A 27127-nucleotide genomic window follows, 5' to 3' on the forward strand; every position below is an offset into this window, starting at 1 on the left:
CCAAGCGACTTACAGCTATAATCGCAGCAAAAGGTGGCGCTACAAAGTATTAACTTAAGGGGGCTGAATAATTTTGCACGCCCAATTTTTCAGTTTTTTATTTTCTTAAAAAAGTTTGAAATATCCAATAAATTTCGTTCCACTTCATGATTGTGTCCCACTTGTTGTTGATTCTTCACAAAAAATTACAGCTTCATATCTTTATGTTTGAAGCCTGAAATGTGGCAAAAGGTCGCAAAGTTCAAGGGGGCCGAATACTTTCGCAAGGCACTGTATATATATATATATATATATATATATATATATATATATATATATATATATATATACAGACGTGCTCAAATTTGTTGGTACCCCTCCACAAAAAACGAAGAATGCACAATTTTCTCTGAAATAACTTGAAACCGACAAAAGTAATTGGCATCCACAATTGTTTATTCCATATTTAATAGAAATCAGACTTTGCTTTTGATTTTTTATTCAACATAATATTGTAAATAATAAAACAAATGAAAATGGCATGGACAAAAATGATGGGACCGCTAACCTAATATTTTGTTGCACAACGTTTTCTGTAGCTCTCAATGAGACTTCTGCACCTGTTAACAGGTAGTTTGGCCCACTCTTCCTGAGCAAACTGCTCCAGCTGTCTCAGGTTTGATGGGTACCTTCTCCAGACTGCAAGTTTCAGCTCTTTCCATAGATGTTCGATAGGATTCAGATCAGGACTCATAGAAGGCCACTTCAGAATAGTCCAATGTTTTGTTCTTATCCATTCTTGGGTGCTTTTAGCTGTGTGTTTTGGGTCATTATCCTGTTGGAGGACCCATGACCTGCGACTGAGACAGAGCTTTCTGACACTGGGCAGTACGTTTCGCTCCAGAATGCCTTGATAGTCTTGAGATTTCATTGTGACCTGCACAGATTCAAGGCACCCTGTGTCAGGCGCAGCAAAGCAGCCCCAAAACATAACCGAGCCTCCTCCATGTTTCACTGTAGGTATGGTGTTCTTTTCTTTGAAAGCTTCATTTTTTCATCTGTGAACATAGAGCTGATGTGACTTGCCAAAAAGTTCCAGTTTTGACTCATCTGTCCAAAGGACATTCTCCCAGAAGGATTGTGGCTTGTCAATATGCATTTTAGCAAATTCCAGTCTGGCTTTTTTATGTTTTTCTATCAAAAGTGGAGTCCTCCTGGGTCTTCTTCCATGGAGCCCACTTTCGCTCAAAAAGCGACGGATGGTGCGATCAGAAACTGACGTACCTTCACCTTGGAGTTCAGCTTGTATCTCTTTGGCAGTTATCCTTGGTTCTTTTTCTACCATTCGCACTATCCTTCTGTTCAATCTGGGGTCGATTTTCCTCTTGCGGCCGCGCCCAGGGAGGTTGGCTACAGTTCCATGGACCTTAAACTTCTTAATAATATTTACAACTGTTGTCACAGGAACATCAAGCTGCTTGGAGATGGTCTTGTAGCCTTTACCTTTACCATGCTTGTCTATTATTTTCTTTCTGATCTCCTCAGACAACTCTCTCCTTTGCTTTCTCTGGTCCATGTTCAGTGTGGTGCACACAATGATACCAAACAGCACAGTGACTACTTTTCTCCATTTAAATAGGCTGAATGACTGATTACAAGATTGGAGACATGTGTGATACTAATTAAAGAAACTAATTAGTTTGAAATATCACTATAATCCAATTATTTATTATCTTTTCTAAGGGGTACCAACAAATGTGTCCAGGCCATTTTAGAATATCTTTGTAGAATAAGCAATAATTCATCTCTTTTCACAGCTTCTTTGCTTTATTCTATGACATACCAAAGGCATGCAAGTATACATGATAAAATAGCTTTTAATTTCATCACTTTTCAGGAGGAATGAAGCATTATTTCAATGAGCTGTAAGGGTACCAACAAATTTGAGCACGTCTGTATATATTGGAAGAGGGCTTTTTTGTAACTTGTTTGCCAACTCGAGGCTTTGATTGAAAAAATAAAATAAATAAACTAAAGCAGGTAGTGGAACAGTATGTGAAATGTCATTTAATGTCAACCCATTTTTCCCCTTACACCTCCACTCTGTCATCTCAATAATTGCTCAGGTTACAACAACACCTGTAGCTGCAATAAGCTGCTTCCTCTGCTTGCCACAGTGATGTTTCTGATATTGATTATATATATATATGGTTTGAATAACATAAGCAGTCATAATAAAAGTTAAAATAATTACTGATTGTCAGTGCATGTGTTCATCCTATTAGAGTTGTATTGATGTACGTTATCCATTGTTTTTCTCTGGTCCATGACACACCAAGGCTATGTTGTTTTCAGTAATCAATATCGTTGACATTTTCAGCAAATCCAGAGTAAATAATTGATGTTTCTCCCAATTCTGTGAAATAAAAACACAATAAATGATTAATAAATATGCTCTCGGTGTCCCTGTACATACAAAAATGTGCAATATGCATCAACAAAACAATTGTGCGCCGCCCCCTGGGGTTTAGATGTGCTCATAGTACAGGCCTGCCCTTATCACATGGGTTAGATGTGCTCATAGTACAGGCCTGCCCTTATCACATGGGTTAACGATTTACTGATGAGTGCAAACTCTAACTATATCCATTTAGGTTCTTTTAGACCTTAGTGCTGCATTTAATACTGTGGATCATGCCATTTTAATTGATCATCTTAAAAGGGGTTGGTCTGACTAGAACTGTTCTAAACTGGTTTCAGCTGTATCTAGTCTGCATCAGGATTATCTACTTGTGGTGTCCCCCAGTGCTGTATTCTTGGTCCCTGTAGCAGGGCTGGGGCCATGCTCATAAGGAGGGGGCTTCTGTAATTGTATATTGTAAATACAAGTGATTGTGTAAATAAGAACAGGATTGGTTTTAATGGGGAACCTGACACTCTGTGTGTAGCAGCCTGTGAGCGCCTAATCAGCAGGTGTTATTATTATTATTATTATTATTTATTTCTTAGCAGACGCCCTTATCCAGGGCGACTTACAATCGTAAGCAAAAACATTTCAAGCGTTACAATACAAGTAATACAATAAGAGCAAGAAATACAATAACTTTTGTTCAAGTAAAGTACAAGTTTGACAAACCACAATTCAATAATACAGCAGGTAATAGTGATAGTTACATCAGGATATGATTAAATAGTGATAGTTACATCAGGATGTGATTAAATACAAAGTACTACAGGTTAAACACTTGGCAGATTACAGTATTCTGAAGTACAGGATTAAATGCAGTAAAATAGGGGCTGATAAGAGCAAAATAAAGCACATTTACATGAAGGGTGATAGTGACCCAGGATACAAACAGAGGAGTTCTACAGGTGCTCTTTGAAGAGGTGAGTCTTAAGGAGGCGCCGGAATGTGGTCAGGGACTGGGCAGTCCTGACATCTGTAGGAAGGTCATTCCACCACTGCGGAGCAAGGGTGGAGAAGGAGCGGGCTTTGGAGGCAGGGGAGCGTAGCGGTGGTAGAGCGGAGGTGTGCATGGTGCAGCAGAGTGCCAAGAATAAAATGATCCCGATTATACAGATAAGGGCTGCTGTAAGTCATAAGGGTCAGAGCGCTGCTGCTGCCGAAGCATCGGTCCGACTGTGCTGCTGAACGACTGGGTTCAGGAAACAAAAGTTTGTATAGTGTTGTGACAGAAATGATTCTTGGTGGTAAATCTCCCTCCCAACCTCTGAGGGCGCTAAGTAACGAGAACAGAGTACCCTGGACTGCTTGGCCTGACACTTCATTCCTAGGGTTAAAAGGAAGTTGGTCATTTTCAGTACATTAACTCATCAACCCAGAAGGGAAATGATGTGGCAGCCGCGGATTGGAGGAGCGGCTGCAATTGTTTACCAAGGGGTCATGAGTGACAGTATAAGTAGGGGACGAAGCGACGTAATCTGTTCCTTAGTTTTGGTTAGAGAAAAGAACCCGGAAGGATCTGTATTTTGTGTATCTGTATTGTGAGTGTTTGTTTGTTTGTCTCTAACTGTGTCTTGTTATTAGTAGACAGCTAACACGTTCTGGCGCTGTCACCAAAGGCCAGCACAAACCCGGAACAGCACTGTACTTGTATCACAAATAACTGTATTTGCACCACAAGCACTAATTCATGAACTAACGGACTTGTGTATGTGTTTTGTGTTTCGTGTGGGTGTATAATAAACGGGACTATTATTTTGGGACAAACCCGGGGATTACAATTTAAGTAATACACGCCGCTGTATTACTTAGCATCATTTATTTTTTACTGTTTGTTTTGCCGTCAGGCACTAGACATACAAACTCATTAAACAACTTTGCACCTGGATTATAATTGTCTGTTCACTGATCACCTGCACCTGCACACTGTTAACCACTTTGCCACATATGGTGTTAGTAATGGGATCATGGACCGCAACGCACTGGCAGAGCTGCTGGATGCGCTGGATAGCAGACGGGAGGCAGAGGAGAGAAGGAGAGAGGAGCGATTCACCAAGCTCATTGAGAGGGTTGGGCTGGCAATAACGCCACACCCTAAAGCAGCAATGATGGCATCGAAAGCTCGGGCGCTGAAGATGACAGTGGAGGATGACCCAGAGGCATACCTGGTCGCATTTGAGTGGCTGGCTACCACCGTGTCATGGCTGCAGGAGTTCTGGGCGAGCCAGCTGGGTCCCTGCCTGATCGGGGAGGGTCAGATAGCATACCAGGCAGGTACATTGGCTGACCCCTGCCAAGAAGACCAATCTGCAAATGGGGGAGGCAGTGGTGGTCAGTGCTGACACCCAAGCCTGCATACGGAGCCACAACCCCGACACCCTGGAGAAAGCCGTGAAACTGGCCGAGGACTTTGAAGACTCTCTGGTCTCCGCCCGGACAGGGATACTCACGGCTCCCGTCCACCGGATTGTATTGCGTTAAACTGAAAACAGTATCAAAAGGTACAGGATTAAAAAAGTTTATTTAAAATGTAGGGCCTATATAAATATGTATTGCACAAGACTTTATTCTTGCTGATCTGACTTCCCGAACGTGACGGACAGACATGCAGACAAAAGGCATGTTCTGGTGAAGGCCCTAAACGCACCCAAAATCAATTTGACCTGCACTGAATATTATTATGAATATTATTATTATTATTAGAAGAATAATTAATATTCTTAATATCTTAAAATGTAAAAAAATACATTTGGTCTCACATTTTTTATATAACAATAAAATCACTTGTACGTGTTACATAATGCACATAACGGGTGGTTCTTAATCATAAACTTTTTTTTTTTTAAAACTACTCAGTTTAAAAATACAGTGTTTGTGTTATTTTTTTATTTTTTTATTATATTATTCATTTAAAAATATAAAAAGAAAACAAAACAAATCAACGTCAGGTCAGAGCTGGTCAGGGCGCCAAAACGTCCCTTTTGTTAACAATAGCTCAGGAGAATACTTTCAGCTGTCATATCCATACGCCACGAGCTAGAGGATTGCTAAGGTATTATCAGAGCGCATTTATTAAAATATTTGTATACCCTATTACGTAAACTAAGATTTAACAAAAAAAAAAAAATTACGTCGAAATAAAGAAGGAACTACTTTCGACTTCTGATGCACTAGTCACAATCTGCCTACGCCTAATCATGCTGCCTGAAACGTGCCTGGAGGCCATTTTGTAATGTGGAGACGTTGGAAAAAACGCACATTGCTGCACAAAAAACGTGAAAGACAGAAACAGCTCCCCAAGTAAGTCAAAACTGCTCAGGACACATTATTTATTCTTTTCAAATATTTATTTAGCTTTAGGTAACTGAGTGTTTTTTTATTATTATTATTTATCATTATTATTAGTGTTATCATTTTTAGCAGGGCCTAAATAGATGTCATAGATTATAACAAGTGGCCAGAGCAGGTGTGCTTTTTGTTATTTAAAAATATAATTATAATGGGTCTTTACAGTAACGTTACTTGAGGAGATACCTTCGTGGTTTTTCGAGCAGGTGTGTGCGTTGAAATATGTGTGTTAAATACTGTAGTTCTTTCTACATGCATATTGTCTGCCATGTGTTTTTTGGAGGTTTTCGTTTGGATTTTCTTCATTGGGTCTTTACTGTATTTAATTAAGTACTCATCTGGTTTTTCGAGTAGGTGTGTTGAAATTCTTTAAACACATTGTGACAGACAGGGTGGTGTAAGAGATGAGGCCCACTGCAGAGACAGACTGCAGTTCAAACAAAATACTTTTAATAAATAAAAGACACAAAATAAACAGGCACGAGGGCCAAACAAAAGGTTTTTAAACACAAACAATAAACACAAAGTAAAACTTACAAAAATAAGGCTTCCAGGCTGAGCTTTGCCTTCACTGGACTGCAAAATTAACAAAAACAACAGCACACAAAGAAAAACCAGCAAGCAACACAAAAGACACTTGCTTCCTCAACTACCTCTCCCTAATGAGGCCTCCTTTTATGCCAGGTGTCTGGGTGATGATTGATTCAACCCCCAGTCACCTGACACAATAACCCTGGGCAGGGAGGGGAATTTAACCCCATCCCTGCCAATATTTACAAGGACAGAGCCCTGCTCTGCCACACACATGTTTAAACAAATATTTGTCTTGCCATGTGCCAGAGGGATGTGTTAATAGTATAGCAAGAGTCTAAATTTTTTTGTTTGGATTTTCTTTATTTATTCGTTTTTAGCTACAGTAAGTCCGCAATATTTCTTTCCTAGTTATACCTTTTATAAGAATCCAAATTAATGCAAAGCTTTTTTTTTTTTTTGCTGATGCAAAAATCTGAGGAAATGTTCACCTATATGTTGTATTTTGGGTTAAGTGAAAGTATTATACTTTTTTCAAATTGGCTCTGTAAGCAAATATTGCTGATAAGCAGACTGCTGGATCATACATGCATAGACTTGCCTTTTTGACATTTAACCTGTATTTTAGATGCATTGAAAGAACAGTGATGAATTTCATTTTTTAATGTTAATTTAATCTTGTTAAGTATCAAACTCATCTGAGGGCTGAATAATTACATTGTTTTCCACAAGCTAAATTTCTGAGCCTACATTGATTAACACTCCTTCACTTTTTTAAGCAATCGTTTAGATTAGTCTCCTTTGTAGTAATGTAACAGAGCGAACCAGAAATACTTCAGAAACTCACCTCTCTCCATATTGACTAAAGAAAGTGGTGCAAGGCTGTGTTACTTTTAGGATTAACCCTTTATATGCTAACTAACGTATGAGATACGTCCTAATTAATTTTTTTTTTAAATGCAGGATTGTCGTGTTTTGCACGGCATTGAGATTTCAGCACCCTTGCTCTATTTAGTCAGTATGGAGAGAGATGTGTTTTTGAAGTCTTTCTGGTTCGCTCTGTTGCTTACTACAAGGGAAACTAATCTCATGCTCACATTTTCCAAATATATTTATTTTGCAATGGAACAAGCCAAGGCATACACAATTCAAGATGTTTACATGTAAATATTGGAAGGATCCTTTCAGACCTTCAAAACCTATGTAGATCACTGTAGATTTCACAAAAGTGAAGCACATGCACCATTTACATGTGAATTCACTAAGTACAATGCATTCAAAAGTCATGTTTATAGAAATCATAAAGAGCATCCTGCTAACGCAAAGTCAAGTGATGATTTGGGATCCTTTAGGTGCAGTAGTCCTTTATGTGAAAAACAATGCAAAGACTTAAAAGACCTTCTTTCACACCTTCGAACACACATGACCAGGGGTCAAAAAGTGAACTGCCCTTTAGAGGCTGCAAAAAGAGTTTCAAAGTGAAGTCTTCTTTTAGTGCTCATATTTCTATAAATCATAGAAACAGTTCTAAAAAAATATCTGATAGATGTACTTCAGAACCTCTCGATGAGGTGTCTCCGAATGTATTGTGTGAAGACACTCCAGGTCAAAGCATCTTAGAAAGTCAGTTAGGTGAATTCACAGAAAATGTTCAACAACTGTACTTAAAAAATCTGTCTATGTTCTATATTAAATTGCAAGCAAAATATCTGGTACCATCCTCCACAGTTCAGAGGATTGTAGAAGAGATTGAAGATCTGAATACAATGGCACAGATACATTTACAACAGAAATTGGAATTTGCACTGAAAAATGACACATCATTATCAGATTTGGATGTTTCTAAGATTGTGAGCACACTTCCAAAGTTTGATTTATTTACTTCCTCCAATGCATCATCACTAAGAAGTGTACATACATGGAAACAGTTTTACAGAAAGTTCTTTAACTATGTAAAACCAGAGCCAGTCTATCTTGGTACAGATAAAAAACAGAAATCCAAGGTATTTGCAGTACATCCCTTTAAGGAGACTTTACTGTGATTGCTAAAAAATACTGATGTGTGGCAGAAATCTACATGGAAAAGTGCTTCTGAACAACTATCAAGTGAGGTTCTTTATTATTGTTCTTTATTATTATTATTATTATTATTATTATTATTATTATTATTATTATTATTATTATTATTATTATTAATTATTTCTTAGCAGACGCCCTTATCCAGGGTGACTTACAGTCGTAACCATAAATACATTTCAAGTACAAGTAATAATACAATCACAGTACAAGTAATAATACAATTAAGAGCAAATAAATACAATGACTTTGGTTCTAGCAAGTACAAGTATAACAAAATACCATTCAATAACGGAGCAGGTAACAGTGTCAGTGATTAAATACAAAATACTACAGATTAAATAACACTTGACAGATTATAGTGATATGCTGGTTCTTTATATACAGTGCCGTGAAAAAGTATTTGCCCCCTGTCTGATTTTCTGTATTTTTGCATATTTTGACACTGAATATTATCAGATCTTCAACCAAAACCTAATATTAGATAAAAGGGACCCTGAGTGAACAAATAACACAAACATTTGATACATATTTCATTCATTTATTAAAGAAAGTTATGCAACACTGTCACAAAGACGGCCGGAGTGAGTGGCGTCAGACCAGAAACAGGAACACAAACGACAGAGACTTGGAGTTTGGTGGAGCTGAGCGAATGGTTTCGCTCAGCATTTAATAAAACAGCACAGAAAATAAAAGGGTTTAACAGACAAAAACACGGGACACGGCACTACACGCCAAAATAAAAAGACAAACAAAACGGACTACACAGTAAACAGACAGACAAACGAAACACGGTGAGTGAGACAGTTATTCACTTTTATATTTACGTTCTTTCTTATTATTTAATTTCTCCTTCTCCACACTCGTTCTCCACTCACCGAACACCTAACCCTGACTGACTAAAAATGTGCCTATTTATACTGTTGTGCTGGGATTCAATTACTAATTAATTATTCACTTGAATCCCAGCACGTGAATTAATTCTGTGCAACCCCGTGCTCACATATTATATTTTAAATGCACGTGCGTGATGTGCAATCCCGTGCCTAAATACAAATATACACTTTTTAAATACACGTGAAACACAGACCCGTTTATATCCCGTGTACCAATGACTATACACCAACATTTACACACGCACGCATACACACAAATGCACACAGGGACGGGGCACATTGCCACATATACCCCCCCTTGTGCGCAGCACACATGGCCTCAACGGCCACCTCCCCCCTTAAAAACCCAGCAGTCCGGGACAAAGTCTCGGGCTGGGAAGGGAGGCTTCAGTGGGCCCATGGCTGGAAATGCTGTCAGCTCCCCTGCCGGTAGTGGCACGGCTGACAGCATGCTGGTCCCGTCCTGCAGCGAAAAAGCTGCGGGGGCAGGTGGTCCCCCGACCTCCCCCTTCTTCGTAGCCGGCAGCTCCCTCCTGTGGGGCTCCGGCCACAAGAACTCCTGCAGCGAAACTGCTGCTGGGGAAAGTGGTCTCCAGACCTCCTCCCCCTTCTTCGTGGCCGGCAGCTCCCCTTTCTGGGGCTCCGGCCACCGTACTCCCTGCGGAGGTACGGGCAGCAGAGGCAGCTCCTGCTCCTCTGCTCCGGGCGGTGGCGGAGGCAGAGGCAGCTCCAGCTCCTCTGCTCCTGGCGGTGGTGGAGGCAGAGGCAGCTCCAGCTCCTCTGCTCCTGGCGGTGGTGGAACCAGCAGGTATTCACCCTCTGCTGGTGGAGGTGGGACCAGCAGGTATTCACCCTCTGCTGGTGGAGGTGGGAGGGGCAAGCAGTCCTCCCACTGCGGTGGAGGTGGAACCAGCAGGTATTCACCCTCTGCTGGTGGAGGTGGGAGGGGAAAGCAGTCCTCCCACTGCGGTGGAGGTGGCGGAGGTAGAGGCGATGGGGCTGATGCTGGCCACTCAGAGGGAGGCTGTGGCGGTGCTGGCTCCCTCTGCTGTGGCGGCTGGGCATGTGCGCGCCGTGCTGCCTTCAGCAGCATAGCTAGAGGCTGCTGGGGGACACCAGCATCCTGCCCTTCTCCCCCCAAAAAATTTTCAGGGGGTTGAGCCTGTAACTCCTCCCCTTCTGGCTCTTGGGACGGCACCAGCAGGTATTCACCCTCTGCTGGTGGAGGTGGGACCAGCAGGCATTCTCCCTCTGCTGGCAGCTTGGGTCCTACGGCTGTGGAAGCCCCGACTTCCCTCTTTTTGGGCTGTGGACGCACCGACTCCTCCCTTTTGGGCTGTGGACGCACCGACTCCTCCCTTTTGGGCTGTGGACGCACCGACTCCTCCCTTTTGGGCTGTGGACGCACCGACTCCTCCCTTTTGGGCTGTGGACGTTCGGGCTCCCCCCACTCAGGCGTAGGACGTTCGGGCTCCTCCCACTCAGGCGTAGGACGTTCGGGCTCCTCCCACTCAGGCGTAGGACGTTCAGGCTCCTCCCACTCAGGCGTAGGACGTTCGGGCTCCTCCCACTCAGGCGTAGGACGTTCGGGCTCCTCCCGCTTGGGCTGTGGACGCTCAGGCTCCTCCCATTTGGGCTGTGGACGCTCAGGCTCCTCCCGCTCGGGCTGTGGACGCTCAGGCTCCTCCCATTTGGGCTGTGGACGCTCAGGCTCCTCCCATTTGGGCTGTGGACGCTCAGGCTCCTCCCATTTGGGCTGTGGACGCTCAGGCTCCTCCCGCTTGGGCTGTGGACGCTCAGGCTCCTCCCACTTGGGCTGTGGACGCTCAGGCTCCTCCCGCTTGGGCTGTGGACGCTCAGGCTCCTCCCCATAACTGCGGAAGGGACAGTGGGCGAACAGGTGATCCTGGTCGCAGAGGAGGCACCCCGGCGATGGCTTGTTACATCGCCGTGGATGCCTGGCCCTTAGGCGGCACTCCTCCTCCCTGTCCTTCACCTCTTTATCTGTCTCTGCCTCCCGCTTGGGCTGTGGAGGCAAAACCAGCAGGCATTCACCCTCTGCTGGTGGAGATGGGGACAGCAGGTACTCCTCTGCTGGTGGTCCTGCTACCTGGGCTGCTGTTCCGTTTATCGTTGCCTCCAGGTAGCTGAGGACCAACCCCACACCTTCCTCCCAGGTGCTTACGGTCTGTTCCCTCGCATAAGCCTCCCATCGTTCCCTATCCATAAACTCCAGGAACTGGACGACTACTGGGATAGACTGGGCCTCCAGCCCAGCATTTTCCAGCATCCAGTCCCGCACTTTGATCGCGTCTTCTGCCATTTTTCCTTTTTTTTTTTTTTTAAATCCAAGAATGCTGTTCCTGCTCTGGCCTGAGTCCTGGAGGCGCTGTAGATCCCACGCAGGACACCACGTGTCACAAAGACGGCCGGAGTGGGTGGTGTCAGACCAGAAACAGGAACACAAACGACAGAGACTTGGAGTTTGGTGGAGCTGAGCGAATGGTTTCGCTCAGCATTTAATAAAACAGCACAGAAAATAAAAGGGTTTAACAGACAAAAACACGGGACACGGCACTACACGCCAAAATAAAAAGACAAACAAAACGGACTACAGAGTAAACAGACAGACAAACGAAACACGGTGAGTGAGACAGTTATTCACTTTTATATTTACGTTCTTTCTTATTATTTAATTTCTCCTTCTCCACACTCGTTCTCCACTCACCGAACACCTAACCCTGACTGACTAAAAATGTGCCTATTTATACTGTTGTGCTGGGATTCAATTACTAATTAATTATTCACTTGAATCCCAGCACGTGAATTAATTCTGTGCAACCCCGTGCTCACATATTATATTTTAAATGCACGTGCGTGATGTGCAATCCCGTGCCTAAATACAAATATACACTTTTTAAATACACGTGAAACACAGACCCGTTTATATCCCGTGTACCAATGACTATACACCAACATTTACACATGCACGCATACACACAAATGCACACAGGGACGGGGCACATTGCCACAAACACCCAATGCCCCCGTGTGAAAAAAGTAATCGTCCCCTTAGACTCAGTAACTGGTTACACCACCTTTAGCAGCAATAGCTGCAACCAAACGCTTCCTGTAGTTATCGATTAGTCTCTCACAGCGCCGTGGAGGAATTTTGGCCCACTCCTCCATGCAGAACTGCTTCAACTTAGTGACATTTATGGGTTTTCGAGCATGAACTGCTTGTTTCAGGTCCTGCCACAACATCTCAATGGGGTTTAGTTCTGGACTTTGACTAGGCCATTCCAAAACTTTAAATTTCTTGTTCTTCAACCATTCTGATGTAGACTTGCTTGTGTGTTTCGGATCATTGTCTTGCTGCATGACCCAGCTGCGCTTCAGCTTCAGCTCACGGACGGATGGCCTGACATTCTCCTGTAGAATTCTCTGATACAGAGCAGAATTCATGGTTCCTTCAATGATGGCAAGGCATCCAGGACCTGATGCAGCAAAGCATCCCCAAACCATGACACTACCACCACCGTGCTTGAACGTTGGTATGAGGTTTTTACTGTGGAATGCAGTGTTTGGTTTTCGCCAGACATAACGGGGCCCATGTCGGCCAAAAAGTTCCACTTTTGACTCATCTGTCCAAAGAACATTGTTCCAGAACTCTTGAGGATCATCCAGGTGCTTTTTGGCAAACTTGAGGCGAGCATTCATGTTCTTCTTAGTGAGCAATGTTTTCCGCCATGAATCCCATTTTTGCCCAGTGTCTTGCTGATGGTGGAGTCATGAACACTGACCTTAGCCGAGGCGAGAGAGGCCTGCAGATCCCTGGATGTTGTTCTAGGGTTCTTTGTGACTTCCTGGATGATTTTATGCCTTGCTCTTGGAGAGATTTTGGCAGGACAGCCACTCCTGGGAAGATTCACTACTGTCCCAAACTTTCTCCATTTTATTTTATTATTTTATTTCTTAGCAGACGCCCTTATCCAGAGTGACTTACAATTGTTACAAGATATCACATTATTTTTACATACAATTACATTATTTTTTACATACAATTACCCACTTATAGATTTTTTTTTTACTGGAGCAATCTAGGTAAAGTACCTTGCTCAAGGGTACAGCAGCAGTATCCCCCACCTGGGATTGAAACCACGACCCACGACCCTCCGGTCAAGAGTCCAGAGCCCTAACCACTACTCCACACTGCTGCCCTGTGGACAATATGGCTCTTACTGTGGTCAGGTGGAGCCCCAGAGCCTTAGCAACAACTTTTTTCCGGAGGTCTTCAGGATTTTCTTTTGTTCGTGGAAAGATGTGCCTCTAGGAGCTGTGTGCTGACAACTTCACTCTGATGGTAAGGGCCAAAGTTAGTCAGATTTATATTGGGCAGGGCTGGCCCAAATCAGGCCTGGTTGTTAACCAAAGTACTCAAACAGGTGACCCTAATTATCCCTTTAATTGGGTTGAGTTAACTAGGGGGGGCAATAACTTGTTCACACCTGAAGATTGCATGTTTGATTACCTTGCACACCAAACAAATGAAAGAAGCACCAAACTTTGGTGTCATTTTTTCTCTCAGACTCCCTCTATATACTACTACAACCCACAAAAAAATCTGACCATATACAATGTGAAAAATGTGCAAAAATGCAGAAAATCAGACAGGGAGGAAATACTTTTTCGCAGCACTGCACATTAAATGCTCTTTATAAACAATCAGCATCAACTATCGAGCTAATTTTGTTCCAAGATGCCTTGGAGGTTGTGAATCCCTTAGGTCCTGCATAGAAGAAATATAAAATACTGGCTGTTTACTTGACATTTGGTAATTTTAACCTCGCCATCGCTCGAATACTGACAATATGCAGCTAGTGATGTTGTGCAATGAAATAGATTTCAAAAGGTTTGGGCAAGAAAAAGTATCCTCAAAATTAGTTTGTGACCTTTAAGATTTGGAAGTTAATGGTCTGGAAATATCTGCAGGATGTGCATAAAGGGAACATTGTTTTGTGTTGTTGGTGTCAACTTGGGATCTCGCTGTATTGGGGCATTCACTGACAACTTCAGCTGTAGTACATATTTTTTTAGGTATTGCCTTGTCAAGAGGGCAGATGTTTTTAAATGGGATCCCTGTGCTATGGGTCCGTGCACACACCAGATCTGTATCATGCAGCACTTGAAAAGATGCAGGGTACTGATATTGCAGATGTAGAAGGAATCAAATTCAACTTGGTCTTTAATGCTTTGGAGTATTTTCATGTTTCTCAGCCAGGGCTGCCTCCATAGTTAGTTTCATATGATTTGGCTCTGTATCTTAAATACTTTGTAAAGGGGAAAAATGGTTTTCTTACACTCAGCTTAATAGACGTATTGCACAGTTTAATTATCTTGGATCCGATGGAAATACAAAGCCTTGTGAAGTCAATATGAAACGTGACAGGCTTGGTGGACAAGCAGTACAGAACTGGAATCTGTTGAGACTTGTGCCTATTATAATTGGTGACAAAAGACTGGAGTATGATGATCCAGTTTGGCAGCTCACTCTTCAGCTGAAAGACATTGTGGGTTTAGTATGTGCACCAAAAATATCATTGTCACAGGTAGCTTTCCTGGAAGTAATTGTACTGGAATATCTAAAAATAAGGAAGGAGTTATTTCCTGACAAAAGTCTTAAACAAAAACATCACTACTTGAGACATTACTTTAATACTCAAGTTTGGTCCAGTTATTCGATTGTGGACTATGAGATTTGAGAGCAAGCATTCCTACTTCTAGAGATGTGTAAGGCGTTTTCAAAACTTCAAGAACATTTGCCAGAGTCTTGCTGAAAATCATCAGCTCTTTCAAGAGTATCTCAAGATGTCAACATTTTTATTTTGGGTTTATAGCCAGGAGAATGCTTCTGTTTCTGTGATGTTTTAATATATAAAAGTTAATTGTTCAAAAGATATGCCCGCAAAGACAAATCTGTAAAATGTAAAATATACTTCAGTTTTATTTCAGGGTTTTGAGATGACTACATTTATTCCCCTATGGAAATTAATAATCTCTCTCTCTCTCTCTCTCTCTCTCTCTCTCTCTCTCTCTCTCTCTCTCTATATATACATATATATATATATATATATATATATATATATATATATATATCATAACAATAAAAAATAAAATGTTTTATTAATATTTGGGCTGTTTGTTACATTTCTCTGCTGCCTTTGACACTGTCGATCACTCTATTCTACTATTCTCTCTCGCTGACCTGGGGATCTCTGGCACTGCTCTGGCCTGGTTCTCCTCCGACCTCTCCAACCGCACTTACCAGGTAACCTGCCGTGGAGCAACCTCCACACCTCGCCCTCTCTCAACAGGAGTCCCCCAAGGGTCAGTCTTGGGTCCTCTCCTGTTCTCTCTCTACACTCGCTCCCTGGGCCCCCTCATCGTATCCTATGGTTTCTCATACCATTTCTATGCTGATGATGCTCAGATTCTCCTCTCCTTCCCCACCTCTGACTCCACCATCCCCTCCCGTATCTCTACCTGTCTGTCTGCTGTCTCCTCCTGGATGCACTCGCATCACCTCAAACAACCTCTCTAAATCTGATCTCCTTTTCTTTCCCTCCTCCTCCTCCTCCTCTGCTGGCTCTACCTCCTTTACGCTCCCCTGCCTCCAGAGCCCGCTCCTTCTCCACCCTCACCCCGCAGTGATGGAATGACCTTCCTACAGATGTCAGGACTGCTCAGTCCCTAACCACCTTCCGGCGCCTCCTCAAGACTCACCTCTTCAGACAGTACCTGTAGAACTCCTCTTTTTTTCCCCCTAGACACATCACTCTTCCTTAAATGCGCTTTACCTGCTCTTATCTGACCCCTATTTTACTGTATTTAATCCTGTACTTTAGAGAACTGTAATCTGTCAAGTGTTATCTAATCTGTAGTATTTTGTATTTAATTATATCCTGATGTAACTATCACTGACACTTATCTGCTCCGTTATTGAATCGTATTTTGTCATACTTGTACTTGCTAGAACCAAAGTCATTGTATTTATCTTGCTCTTAATTGTATTATTACTTGCGCTGTGATTCTTGAAATGTATTTGTTTATGACTGTAAGTTGCCTTGGATAAGGGCGTCTGCTAAGAAATAAATAATAATAATAATAATTTTAAATGTGAGGTTTTGACTCCCCGTGGTCATTCATCTCCACTGACAGAAAGGTCTTCATTAAGCTCCTCTTCATCATGCAGTACACCAAACAGAAGTGCAGCTTTGAGGGACTGTTCCTTTACCTTTGATGCTAATTGGGCAGAGAAGTTTGAGATACCTTGGCAAAAACTGCCCACTGATGTAATGCACGGCTTGGAGACAGAAGAAAGACTGCAAGCAAAACAACGCTGTGAAATGATATGAAAAGTCATCAGTGAAGTAATGTCATGCTGCAAGATGCCTTTGAAAAAGCACCTTCTACAGATAGCCAGACAAATGGTTAACAAATACCCCAGATCACTGAAGGATGTAATTGAAGGGGCAATTGTTAGAAGTGGGTATGATTCACTGCTAAAGCAGCTGCAGGCAAGAGCAGAAAATATGAAACGTACCAGTCTCTCTGTTAGGAAAAGGCAGAAACCAGTCCAGTGGAAGTGACACGGATGAAGTTCCACCAATAAAAAATGCCTCTGTTCAAGACACTTACGGGTGTGTAAACTGGTGTCCTGATCAGCTGCCACCAGCTCAAACAATGGAAAGCCAAAAGAAACAACAAGAGGAAATGAAGAAGATGTTCACTGAGAGGAATTGGGATTCACAGAGTATATCTCAGAAACTGCTGGCTACTTATTCCCTGAGAAGGGATATCATACAATGCATGCCAACTGAAACCCTTAAGAGAGAATGGCTGTTTCTATTTGAGATGACAGGCATGCTGCTCACTTCAAGGAACTTACAGGGATACATTTGGAAGACACCCTGACAAAGGGAAGAGAGTTCTTGCCTACATGAGAAGTATTGGTAGTGGGAAAAATAAAAAGGTGATTGAAATAAATGTGTTATTGAAAAATGCTGAAAAAGCAGTGAAAAGCAAATTGCCAGAAGTTCCAGGGACAATATTGCTTATGCTTGCATACTTTCATGAAGACGATGGGCTGATTTTCCTTCAGGCCAACGACACTTGTTTAGCAGATAAAATACCTGCATCCAGGCTTCCGGTCTTGCCCGGCATTATTTTTGTGGTGAGTGATTAAAATGCTGCATTATCTTAGTTGTGTCCTATACATGAGCTTCTCAGAAATAATATCACAATGAGCAGTTTCTGAAATGTCATTCATTTATCTGATTCATCATATGCAAATTTAAAGCCTTTTCAATTTTCAGATATTTTAAAAACAGATTTACTTAAAAGAAAATAAATCTTCAGAATGTTCAACAGTATTTGTTGTTACTATAGTATATCATAAGCATATGTGCTGTTCAAAAACAGTTTTCTTTAACTGATAAACATGACCAATTATATACATTCTTATTCTTATAATTTCAGGAGAATCTCTGTTGACAGCGACGCACTTCATGCTGAGCATTGACGAGACTATTGTGAAGGAAAACATTGCTACATTCCAGGAAGTTTCCGCTATGATGTTTGCATCCTACTACATCTTAAACATTCAGTACCCTGTAGAACTGGGATCAACACTGGAATTCATACAGAGGCAAGCTGCAAAACAATTTCAGTATTTGATATGCATTTTGTATTTTGTTGGCATTTTCATTGTAACAAGAGATTTTATACTGCTAACACGAACACGATTTCTTGAAAGCATATGAGGATAAAAAGTGAACTTCTAGAAACCAAAAATATCAGTTTTGATCAGAAATAATTTGTGCATAAATATAAGGTTTGCCCTTTGTGTATATTGTCCATCTTTTAATTATTAATAATTTACAGTTTTCGTGAATAGTTAATATTACAGGAAGGACAAAACTGTAGCTTAACCTTCAGTAATCAGACTTTTTTAATTCTTTCAGGTGCTTTGTAAACATAAATCTGGACAGAGGAACAAAGGCTGAACGACTGAAGTCAAAGAAGCAGTATGCTGTCAACCCAAGAGTACTCAGCTTGATTTCTGCAACTGCAGACTTTGAGTGGAGAAGCCCATATTACTGTACTTATGTGGCTTTCAGTAGTATTGGCAATCTATATCTAAGACAAAGTTATGCACTAATTTGTTTAAACTAAAGTATTGGAAATAATGAAACTGAGGAAAAAGTGGGTATATAATGCAAATTATACACAATTAATTAATATATTTTGTGTAAAAATGAAATGTTACTGGGGGATTCCGAGTGGCTCATCCGGTAAAGGCTCTCTGCGTGGAGTGCAGGATGCGCCCTATAGCTTGAAGGTCGCTAGTTCGAGTCCAGGCTATTCCACTGCCGACCGTGGACGGGACTTCCCAGGTGGTGGCGTACAATTGGCTGAGTGCCGCCCAGGTGGGGGAGGGCTTAGGTCGGCCAGGGTGTCCTCGGCTCACAGCGTACCAGCGACCCCTGTGGCTGGCCGGGTGCTTGCGGGCCTGTAAGCTGTCCAGAGCTGCATGGCCCTACGACACTGTAGCTCTGGGTTGGCTGCAGAGCGAAAACAAGTGGTCGGCTGACGGTACACGTTTCAGAGGACAGCGTGCGCTCGTCTTCGCCTCTCCCGAGTCAGCCTAAGCCCTAAATACAATTGGGCATTTCAAATTGGGAGAAAATACGGGGTAAAATGAATTGGTGACTAATACATTTTAAAAATAAATTTTACTAAAACAGTATTATGTTTAAATGGTAGAATGGGATTGGTTGTCAAGCAACCAATCAAAAAGTGCCACACTAGCTCAAGGCCTATATACGTATAGGCAGTGATACCATTTCAGAGTTTTAAGTGTGTGGTGAACAACCTGACAAGCAATCACAGTGTAACACGTCAAAATAATACTGTATTGGATATCATTTTATTTTTACACTAAATATATTACTAAAGCAATGTTTGGTTTGTTTTCTTTTTTTGTGTGCATATGTTTCATGATTTAGCTGTGGTAGAATGCTGTAGATTCCTGAAACGTCAGAGGGTTGTAAAAGCCTATGGGAAGTCATGTGCAGAGCTGATTTGTCACCTGCTATTGCAGCCGCATTGGAGTTTTCATTATTTAAGATTTAAGCCTGGATCAAATCAAAACTTTGATCCACCCGCAAATCGCAAATTACAAACCCAGTATTGATGGTTCTGGGGTAGAAGAAATAACCCTCTGACAAGCAAAAAAGTCGCCATCAAGTCTGTAGTTTGTGATTAGCAGGTTTTTCAAAGTTTTGATTTGATCCAAGCCTTTAATTTTAGTTAAGTTTTCGTAATTTACTATTTTCAATTGAAGTAGGTCAACAGTTAATTTCTGTCAGTGTTCAGGGTGATTTGTATTGTAAGTCTGTTTTTGGTTATATATAGTTTGCAGACTTTGTTCTTTGGCAGTCAAGGCATGCAAACACAGAGGAAGCAGGGCACTCCTCTGGATCAGGACGGGGTTGTTTCAATAGACTGTGCTGGGGAGTGGAGAGCAACAGACAGAGAGAGAGCACCATTCTTCCACAGCCCTGCCAACTTCCATCAGGTTATGTGGAGCAGGATGTAGTACAATTGGGGATTGCTTCATTTATATGTATTTATTTTTTACCACCCGTTTATAACCTGCCTGTCAATATAAAGCTTATAAAACACTTGGTCAATTGTTTTAATCTGTATTTAAATTGTCTGGGTATAGTTGTTTGGTTTATTTTTTACATTTAAATATATTGTCCCTGAATGGTTGATTTCTGAAAGGATGACTTTTTAAAGATCTTTGAAATAGTGGTACATCATGTAGTCCCCTGATACACATGACCAAATGTCTGATTTATTTTATGAGTAAAAGAAGGCTCTTAAGTGAGTTTTTTTTCTCTAAAATAAAGAATTTTGGTTAAACAATGTTCAGTGAGTTCAGTGAGTGTTAGTAATGTTGTATATGTATATGTGTGTGTGCATATATATATATATATATATATATATATATATATATATATATATATATATATATATATATATATATATATATATAATGCTGCTCGGTCATTATCCGAAAGTTGTTAATAAGCGAAAAGCTACATAGATATTGGATAGGATTGGTTCCTGTAAAATGCTAATAACCAAAAGCTGTCTATCAGGGTTGCTAAGAAGTGGCATCTACTGTATTGTGTGTATATATAATAAAGAATTTCACTGTATATCTAGGGGGTAAAGTGTTTTTCTTTATGAGTTTAAAGCATTGAACTCCAGACATTACCAGTAATTTAAAAAACAAAAACTGTTATTTTATGTGGATAGACCATTTATTTTAAAGTATGTCTAATTACAGTAAAAAAAAACACACACACACGAAATACATAATATAACTGTAATTTTATGGAGATTAACCATTATTTTAAAGTATTTATTTGTACAGTGACAGTAAAAAAAACCACTAAAAATACATTTCAAAATATTTATTTTATGTGGATTAAACATTAATGTAAAAGTATTTCTTTGTGGAATGATGGTGAAAAGCCCTTGAAATACATAATAAAACAATTATTTTAATGGGATTACCCATTATTTAAAAGTATTTATTTGTAGAATGACAGTAGAAAACACTAAAAATACAGACTAGCACAGTTATTGTATGGTAAATCCCAGTAAAATTTGAATGTGAATTGCTGTAAATTTAACAGAAGAGACCATAAATTAGTTTACGGTTCTAAACCTAATTTTACTGTAAAATAACAATGACATTTTTTACAGTGTGGATGCGTGCTGTAGTGCTCGTGGTGGGTGATACAAGTTTATGCGTGACAAAAGCATAGGCGTCGTGTTTGTATAATATTCAGTGATGCCCAGCAAGGTCGGAGTCCCGCCCCCTATACTTGCAGTCCAATAAAAAAATAAAATAAATAATGTATGGATGGATTGGAAACAGTAAAACGTTTAACAGTTTCTCTATATTGCATAAAACCACTGCCGTAAAAAAAAACTTATTGTGGCTGTATTTAACTATCTATTATATATTATTGCTTTCGTATGACATACTGAGTACATTGTCCTATAAAATGGTATATTAGAGGATAAATGTTATGTATTGACTGAGATGGACGCCGCCATACACTTGAAAAGCAACAACTTTATTCCGGAAATGACACGCTGAACTTGCAACTCGCACACAGGCAAAACTACGGCAACCTTTTAGTGCCAAATTACTAGAACACATGTTCTAAGTAGGCGTCTACTAATTAACATAGCTATCTCGATACAATACATTATCCCCCATATATATATATATATATATACACTGCAACAAGAATATAATATTAGCACTCAATAACACTGGCGCTAAGACATGTATAACATTAACAAAAACATGGAAATGTCCATCTCAATCAGGACAATTACTCTTCAGTCCACATTTCCGTCTTTAGGCTGGATCATAACGGTGAGGTGGTTTAATCACTCTGTGAGAGCGACACAACACAGTCAGGTCATTGGAACAATTGTCCGTCACACTGGGTACAGAGCTGTCCGGAACACTGGCCAGGGACGAGTTGGACTTTACCCCGGCATTCCTTTCTGCAGGTGCATCGTCATCTGAAGTAGCAGGTGCATCCAAGTTGGATGTGCAAGCAGAAACTCGAGGTCTCAGCTGATCCCCATGTCTGTGGTATGTGTTTGCACTGTCCCGGGCTTTGATTTTATAAGACACTGGTTGAGTTTGCTCACATACATTTCCTGGAATCCATCTTGGACCGTCTCCTGTGGTGTTTCTCAGGTACATAATGTCATCCACTTCAAAAGATCTGTCCATGGTGTTTTGGTCATGGTAAAACTTTTGCATGTATTGCTTCTTGCGTACTGCCGACGCTGTGTTAGGCTTAATGAAGTCATGCCTGGTACGAACATGCCTTTTCAAGAACAAATCCGCAGGAGATTGCTCTGTGGTGCAATTAGGAGTGGTGCGATACTGCAACAAGAACAATGAAATCCTGTCTTCTATATCTAGAGGAGTAGCTTTAAGTTTTTTCATGCCTGACTTGAAAGTTTGAACAAATCGCTCAGCAAGCCCGTTCGAAGCAGGGTGTCCTGGTGCACTGGAAGAATGTAGAATCCCATTCTGTTTTACAAACTGTTGGAATTCAAGTGACGTGAACTGGGTACCGTTGTCTGTCACAATCTGTTCAGGCAGTCCATAAGATGCAAACAACCTCCGAAGTCTGGCTATGGTAGCTTGAGAAGTTATTGCTGACATTCTGAACACGCTTCCAGCATTCACCAGGGAATTCCCACGGATGCAATGATACTTGGAGTGGTGCCTTCTGTTCAACTTGACACGTTTCACACTCTTTACAGATTCGCTCCACGTCTTCAATGTTTGGCCACCACACATATTTACGTGCGAGTGCCTTCAGCTTCACAATCCATGGATGACCTGTGTGTAACTCAGTTAACACTGATCTCTGTAGTTTCCTGGGCACAATGACTCTTGTCCCCAACAAAATACAGCCTCTCTCAGCAGAGAGCTCAAGTTTTCGTTTGAAAAAAGCTTTGAAGTCTTCTTCCATGTGGTTAGGCCATCCTTCCATCACGAACTGATGAACTTTAGAAAGCGGCCGGTCAGAACGTGTTGCACGACCAATTTGGTCAGCATTTAGTGGTACTTCCAGGAAATGCTTGTGTAGGATTGCATTAATGTGGTCTGAAATGGCTTCAGTGCCTGCATCACAAATCTCTGGTAAAGGAACACGTGACAGCCCATCAGCATTACTGTGACTGTCAGATGAGCGATATTCAATGCTGTAGTCATAAGTTGACAGAATAATGGCCCACTGCTGAATGCGAGCTGCGGCCATTGTTGGAAGGCTCTTGTGTTCTCCGAACAAGGTAAGCAAAGGCTTGTGATCCGTGATCCTGTCGTCCCCACAGATACTGGTGGAATTTTTTAATCCGAAAACCAGAGCCAAGGCTTCTTTTTCAATTTGAGCATAATTATTTTCTGCTGGAGCTCAAGTCTGTGAAGCATAAGCAATTGGACGGTCTTCACCAGAAGGCATGGTGTGTTGAATTACTGCTCCGATGCCATATGCTGATGCATCACAAGCTAAAGTCAGTGGCAGGCTCGAATCATAATGAACCAGGATCTGGTCACATGTCAACAGTTCTTTGCATTTGTTAAAAGCCTCTTTCTCAGCCTTTTTCCACTGCCAGGCAGTCTTCTCTTTCAGCAATTTGTAGAAAGGAGCCAACACGGTGCTTTGGTTAGTAATTTACCAGGCCTAGGAATGCCCGAAGACATTAGTTGGTGCTGGTGCATTTTTAATGGCTAGCACTTTTTCCACAGATGGATTAATTCCCTTGCTGTCCAGCACATAGCCAAGATATTCAATCTGGCTCTTTCCAAAATCGCATTTGGACTTCTTCACCTGGAGTCCACTCTGCTGGAAATGCTGAAGCACCCCTTGCAGATTTGCTAGATGCTCTTCTTCAGTTCGTCCAGTAACCAGGAGGTCATCTAGGTAAAACACTGTTTCAGTGTTTGCTGCTTGGTTCACAGTAAGCTTGTAGTCCCCACACAAGCGAATTGACTTGTCCTTCTTTACCACAGGTACCACTGGTGCTGCCCAGTAACTGTGCTTTACTGGTGTAATAATGTTTTCCTTCTCTAATCTGTCAAGTTCCTTGTCTACTTCTGCTTTCATTGCAAACGGCAGTGGGCGGCTTTTGCAGAATTTTGGTGGAACACCAGTATAGTTGCCTTCATGCCACGCTGTGTGCCTAAGTCATCTTTAAACAAGTCAGGATATAATTCCAGTACTTCCTCGATGGTCTTTGGCTCATTCATTGTCCATTGACTCACCTGTTTAATCTGTTTCCAATTTAAGGTAAGTTTTTGCAGCCAGTTCCTTCCACACAACGCTGGGCCCGCCCCCTCTACTACTACTAAAGGAAGGTGATCTTCCTGCTCTTCATAGCACACTGCAGTGGTGAACTGTCCCAATACTGGCATTGATTCATCCATATATGTCTTCAGTCTGACATTTGCTTTCTCAAGGGGCACATGTGTAAACACAGCTTCATACAGGTCCTGTGATATTATGGAGACTGCAGCACCAGTATCTATTTCCATCTCTACCTCTCTCTCTGCCATGCTGAAAATAGCTTTAAATGCATGCTTATCCCCAGCACATGACAGAGAAAACATCGGAAGGTCACCCACTTCAGCCTAATCATACTTGGTGTGTTTACTTGGTCGCTGCTTTCCTGTATTCCGCGGTTGTTTCTTTGATCGGCACGCCTTTTTAATGTGTCCGATCTTGCCGCAATTGTGACATTTCGCATTCTTAAAATAGCAATCATGCGGGCTGTGACCCTTACTGTCAAAACGATGGCAGCGTCCCGCTCTGGTCTGGAATGAGGGTTTGGCTTTCACTTTGTGAACTGCTCCCGTGGCGTGTCTATCTTGTGTGTCTTTCGCTGCTGTTTCCATGCTCAAAGTGATCTCAAACGCCTTTGCAAAAGTTAACTTGTCCTCTAACAACAATCTCCGCTTCATCCAAGGTTGCCCCAAACTCACAATTTACTGAACACTGTTTTAACTCTGCTGCATACTGAGCCACTGATTCACTCGCTTTCTGATTGCAGTGTTGAAAACAAAAACGCTCGGCAATAAGCAGCGGCTTTGGCTCGAAATGCTTTTGAAGGACTGTAACAATTGAAATTCTCATTGAAAGTTTATCTTTCGGTTTCAGTGGCTGAACTAAATTTCTCAACAACCCATATGTAGAAGCCCCTATTATGCTGAGTAAAGTAGCTACTTGCTTCTCGTGACACGTTGAACTCGCAGCTCGTACAGATGCTAAACTACGGCAACCTTTTAGTGCCAAATTACTAGAACACATATTCTAAGTAGGCGTTTACTAATTAACATAGCTATCTTGATACACTACAATAAACAACAAAGATCTACTGAATACAGTAACAACCAAGTGCTGATGGATCCATAACCCACAAAAGCAAATACTTCCTAAAATTACATTTTAAAAAAAGTAGCTCCTACTATTGTGATGTTCTAATTGTTTCCAGGTAAACTGACAAAGTTCTCTGTGTTGCTGCTCTGGCCACCCAAACACTGCGTTTAACTTTAAATGATTAAACCAGCATTTCATTTCAAGAGCAAGGAGTGTAAACAATACCTCAAAGTCGTTTTAAAGCAACAACACAGACAGAAACAAAATAAATGATATGGTACATAATAGGGCTGTCAGTTAGGCCTCAAAATAGCAATTGATTAATTGGGCACACATGTAAATATCGATGATTGTACAGCCACATACATTTTCGCTCCACCCCTCTCCCCGCGACATTATTATTTAATATCATTGCAATTAAGTAAAAGCTTGAGCACAACAATTGAATGCAAGTGGATATTACGCCTTGGTAGCGTCAGGAGAAAAACAAAAACAAAACCACAACATTCGCAACAAGCCTAACAAGTTTAATATACTACAAGGGTGTTTACTAATATATATATTTAGCAATCTATATAAACTCGTGTCTAGTTTATAAGGATTACATTCTAAAGTACTGTAATCTAAATCAACTAGATACGAGTTTATAAAAAAACGTCTTTTTTTATTCAGTGAGCTGCAGCATCACGCACTGCATCTTGTTAATACTGTACCACCTAATCTTCACTATCTGTGAAACACACAATGCGGAAATCCCAGCCTAAAACATCATCATCATCATCATCATCATCATCATCATAATAATAATAACTAGAGTTGCTAGCAACTATAAAGGCTTCCAAGCACTTATCGTGAAATTTAAGGGCATTGGTTGTTCAAGATGAAACGTTATCATCACAACTGTACTAATTGTGTCCTCTACATCCTTGTCAAATTTTGTGCGTTTTGGTGCAGCCGATAAGAAGTTATAGGCAGTTTTATAGCCAGTTGAGTATGTTGATGATGTCATGCATCATGTTTGACCTTTAGGAGAGGTCAGAGGTCACGAGCGATGACATTTTTTCATAGACTGCATATGACTTCCTATATGTCTGCAATAATAACTATGGCCCTATCGCCATTCTGTGAGGAGTTAAAATTTCAACGTAAATTCCAATATGGCCGCCACGCTGTGTGAGCAATCTGTTTCAATCTTCAGCAGTTATTACTTTGCAATGGTCTGTGCAATTGTGGTGACATTGAAGAGCATAAGTGCAATGGTATTCTTGTTATGGTTTGCAAAAGTTTTTTTTACAATTATCAATATGACAGCCAAACCATGTGACCAAAATGTGTCATTTTCATATCACCAGTACTTCACGTGAGTCTCTATGATCATATAAAGTTTCATGACTGTAGTGTATTGCACGTTGGATTCATGCACGAATGTATGAAAATAGAGCCGTCATGATGGCTGCCACACCATGTGACCAAAGGACGCCAAATTGACCATGGCACAACATCCCATAGTCCTCTACATCCGTGTCAAATTTCGTGCGTTTTGGTGTAGCCGATAAGAAGTTATAGGCAGTTTTATAGCCAGTTGCGTATGTTGATGATGTCATGCATCACGTTTGACCTTTAGGAGAGGTCAGAGGTCGCGGGCGATGATATTTTTTCATAGAGCACAAATGACTTCCTATACGTGTTCCATTATAACTATGACCCTGTGTGGCAATGTGCCCCGCCCCTGTGTGCATTTGTGTGTTATATGTTGTATGTTGCGTGCGTGTGTTAATGTT

At 41.3% G+C, this 27127-nt stretch overlaps 1 protein-coding gene across 1 annotated transcript in view; it reads right to left on the reverse strand.

Annotated features, from left to right (window-relative positions):
• Nucleotides 1-336: 336 nt before the first annotated feature.
• LOC117408991 (MAM domain-containing protein 2-like) overlaps nt 337-27127 on the reverse strand; it is a 105267-nt gene continuing 78476 nt past the window's right edge. Inside the window, exon 14 of the mRNA XM_034014485.3 lies at nt 337-2395. Within this exon, the coding sequence (XP_033870376.2) occupies nt 2331-2395 (65 nt within the window). The 3' untranslated portion in view covers nt 337-2330. The remainder of the gene's footprint in view (nt 2396-27127) is intronic.

Source organism: Acipenser ruthenus, chromosome 2 (genome assembly GCF_902713425.1).
Source record: "Acipenser ruthenus chromosome 2, fAciRut3.2 maternal haplotype, whole genome shotgun sequence".
NCBI lineage: Eukaryota > Metazoa > Chordata > Actinopteri > Acipenseriformes > Acipenseridae > Acipenser > Acipenser ruthenus.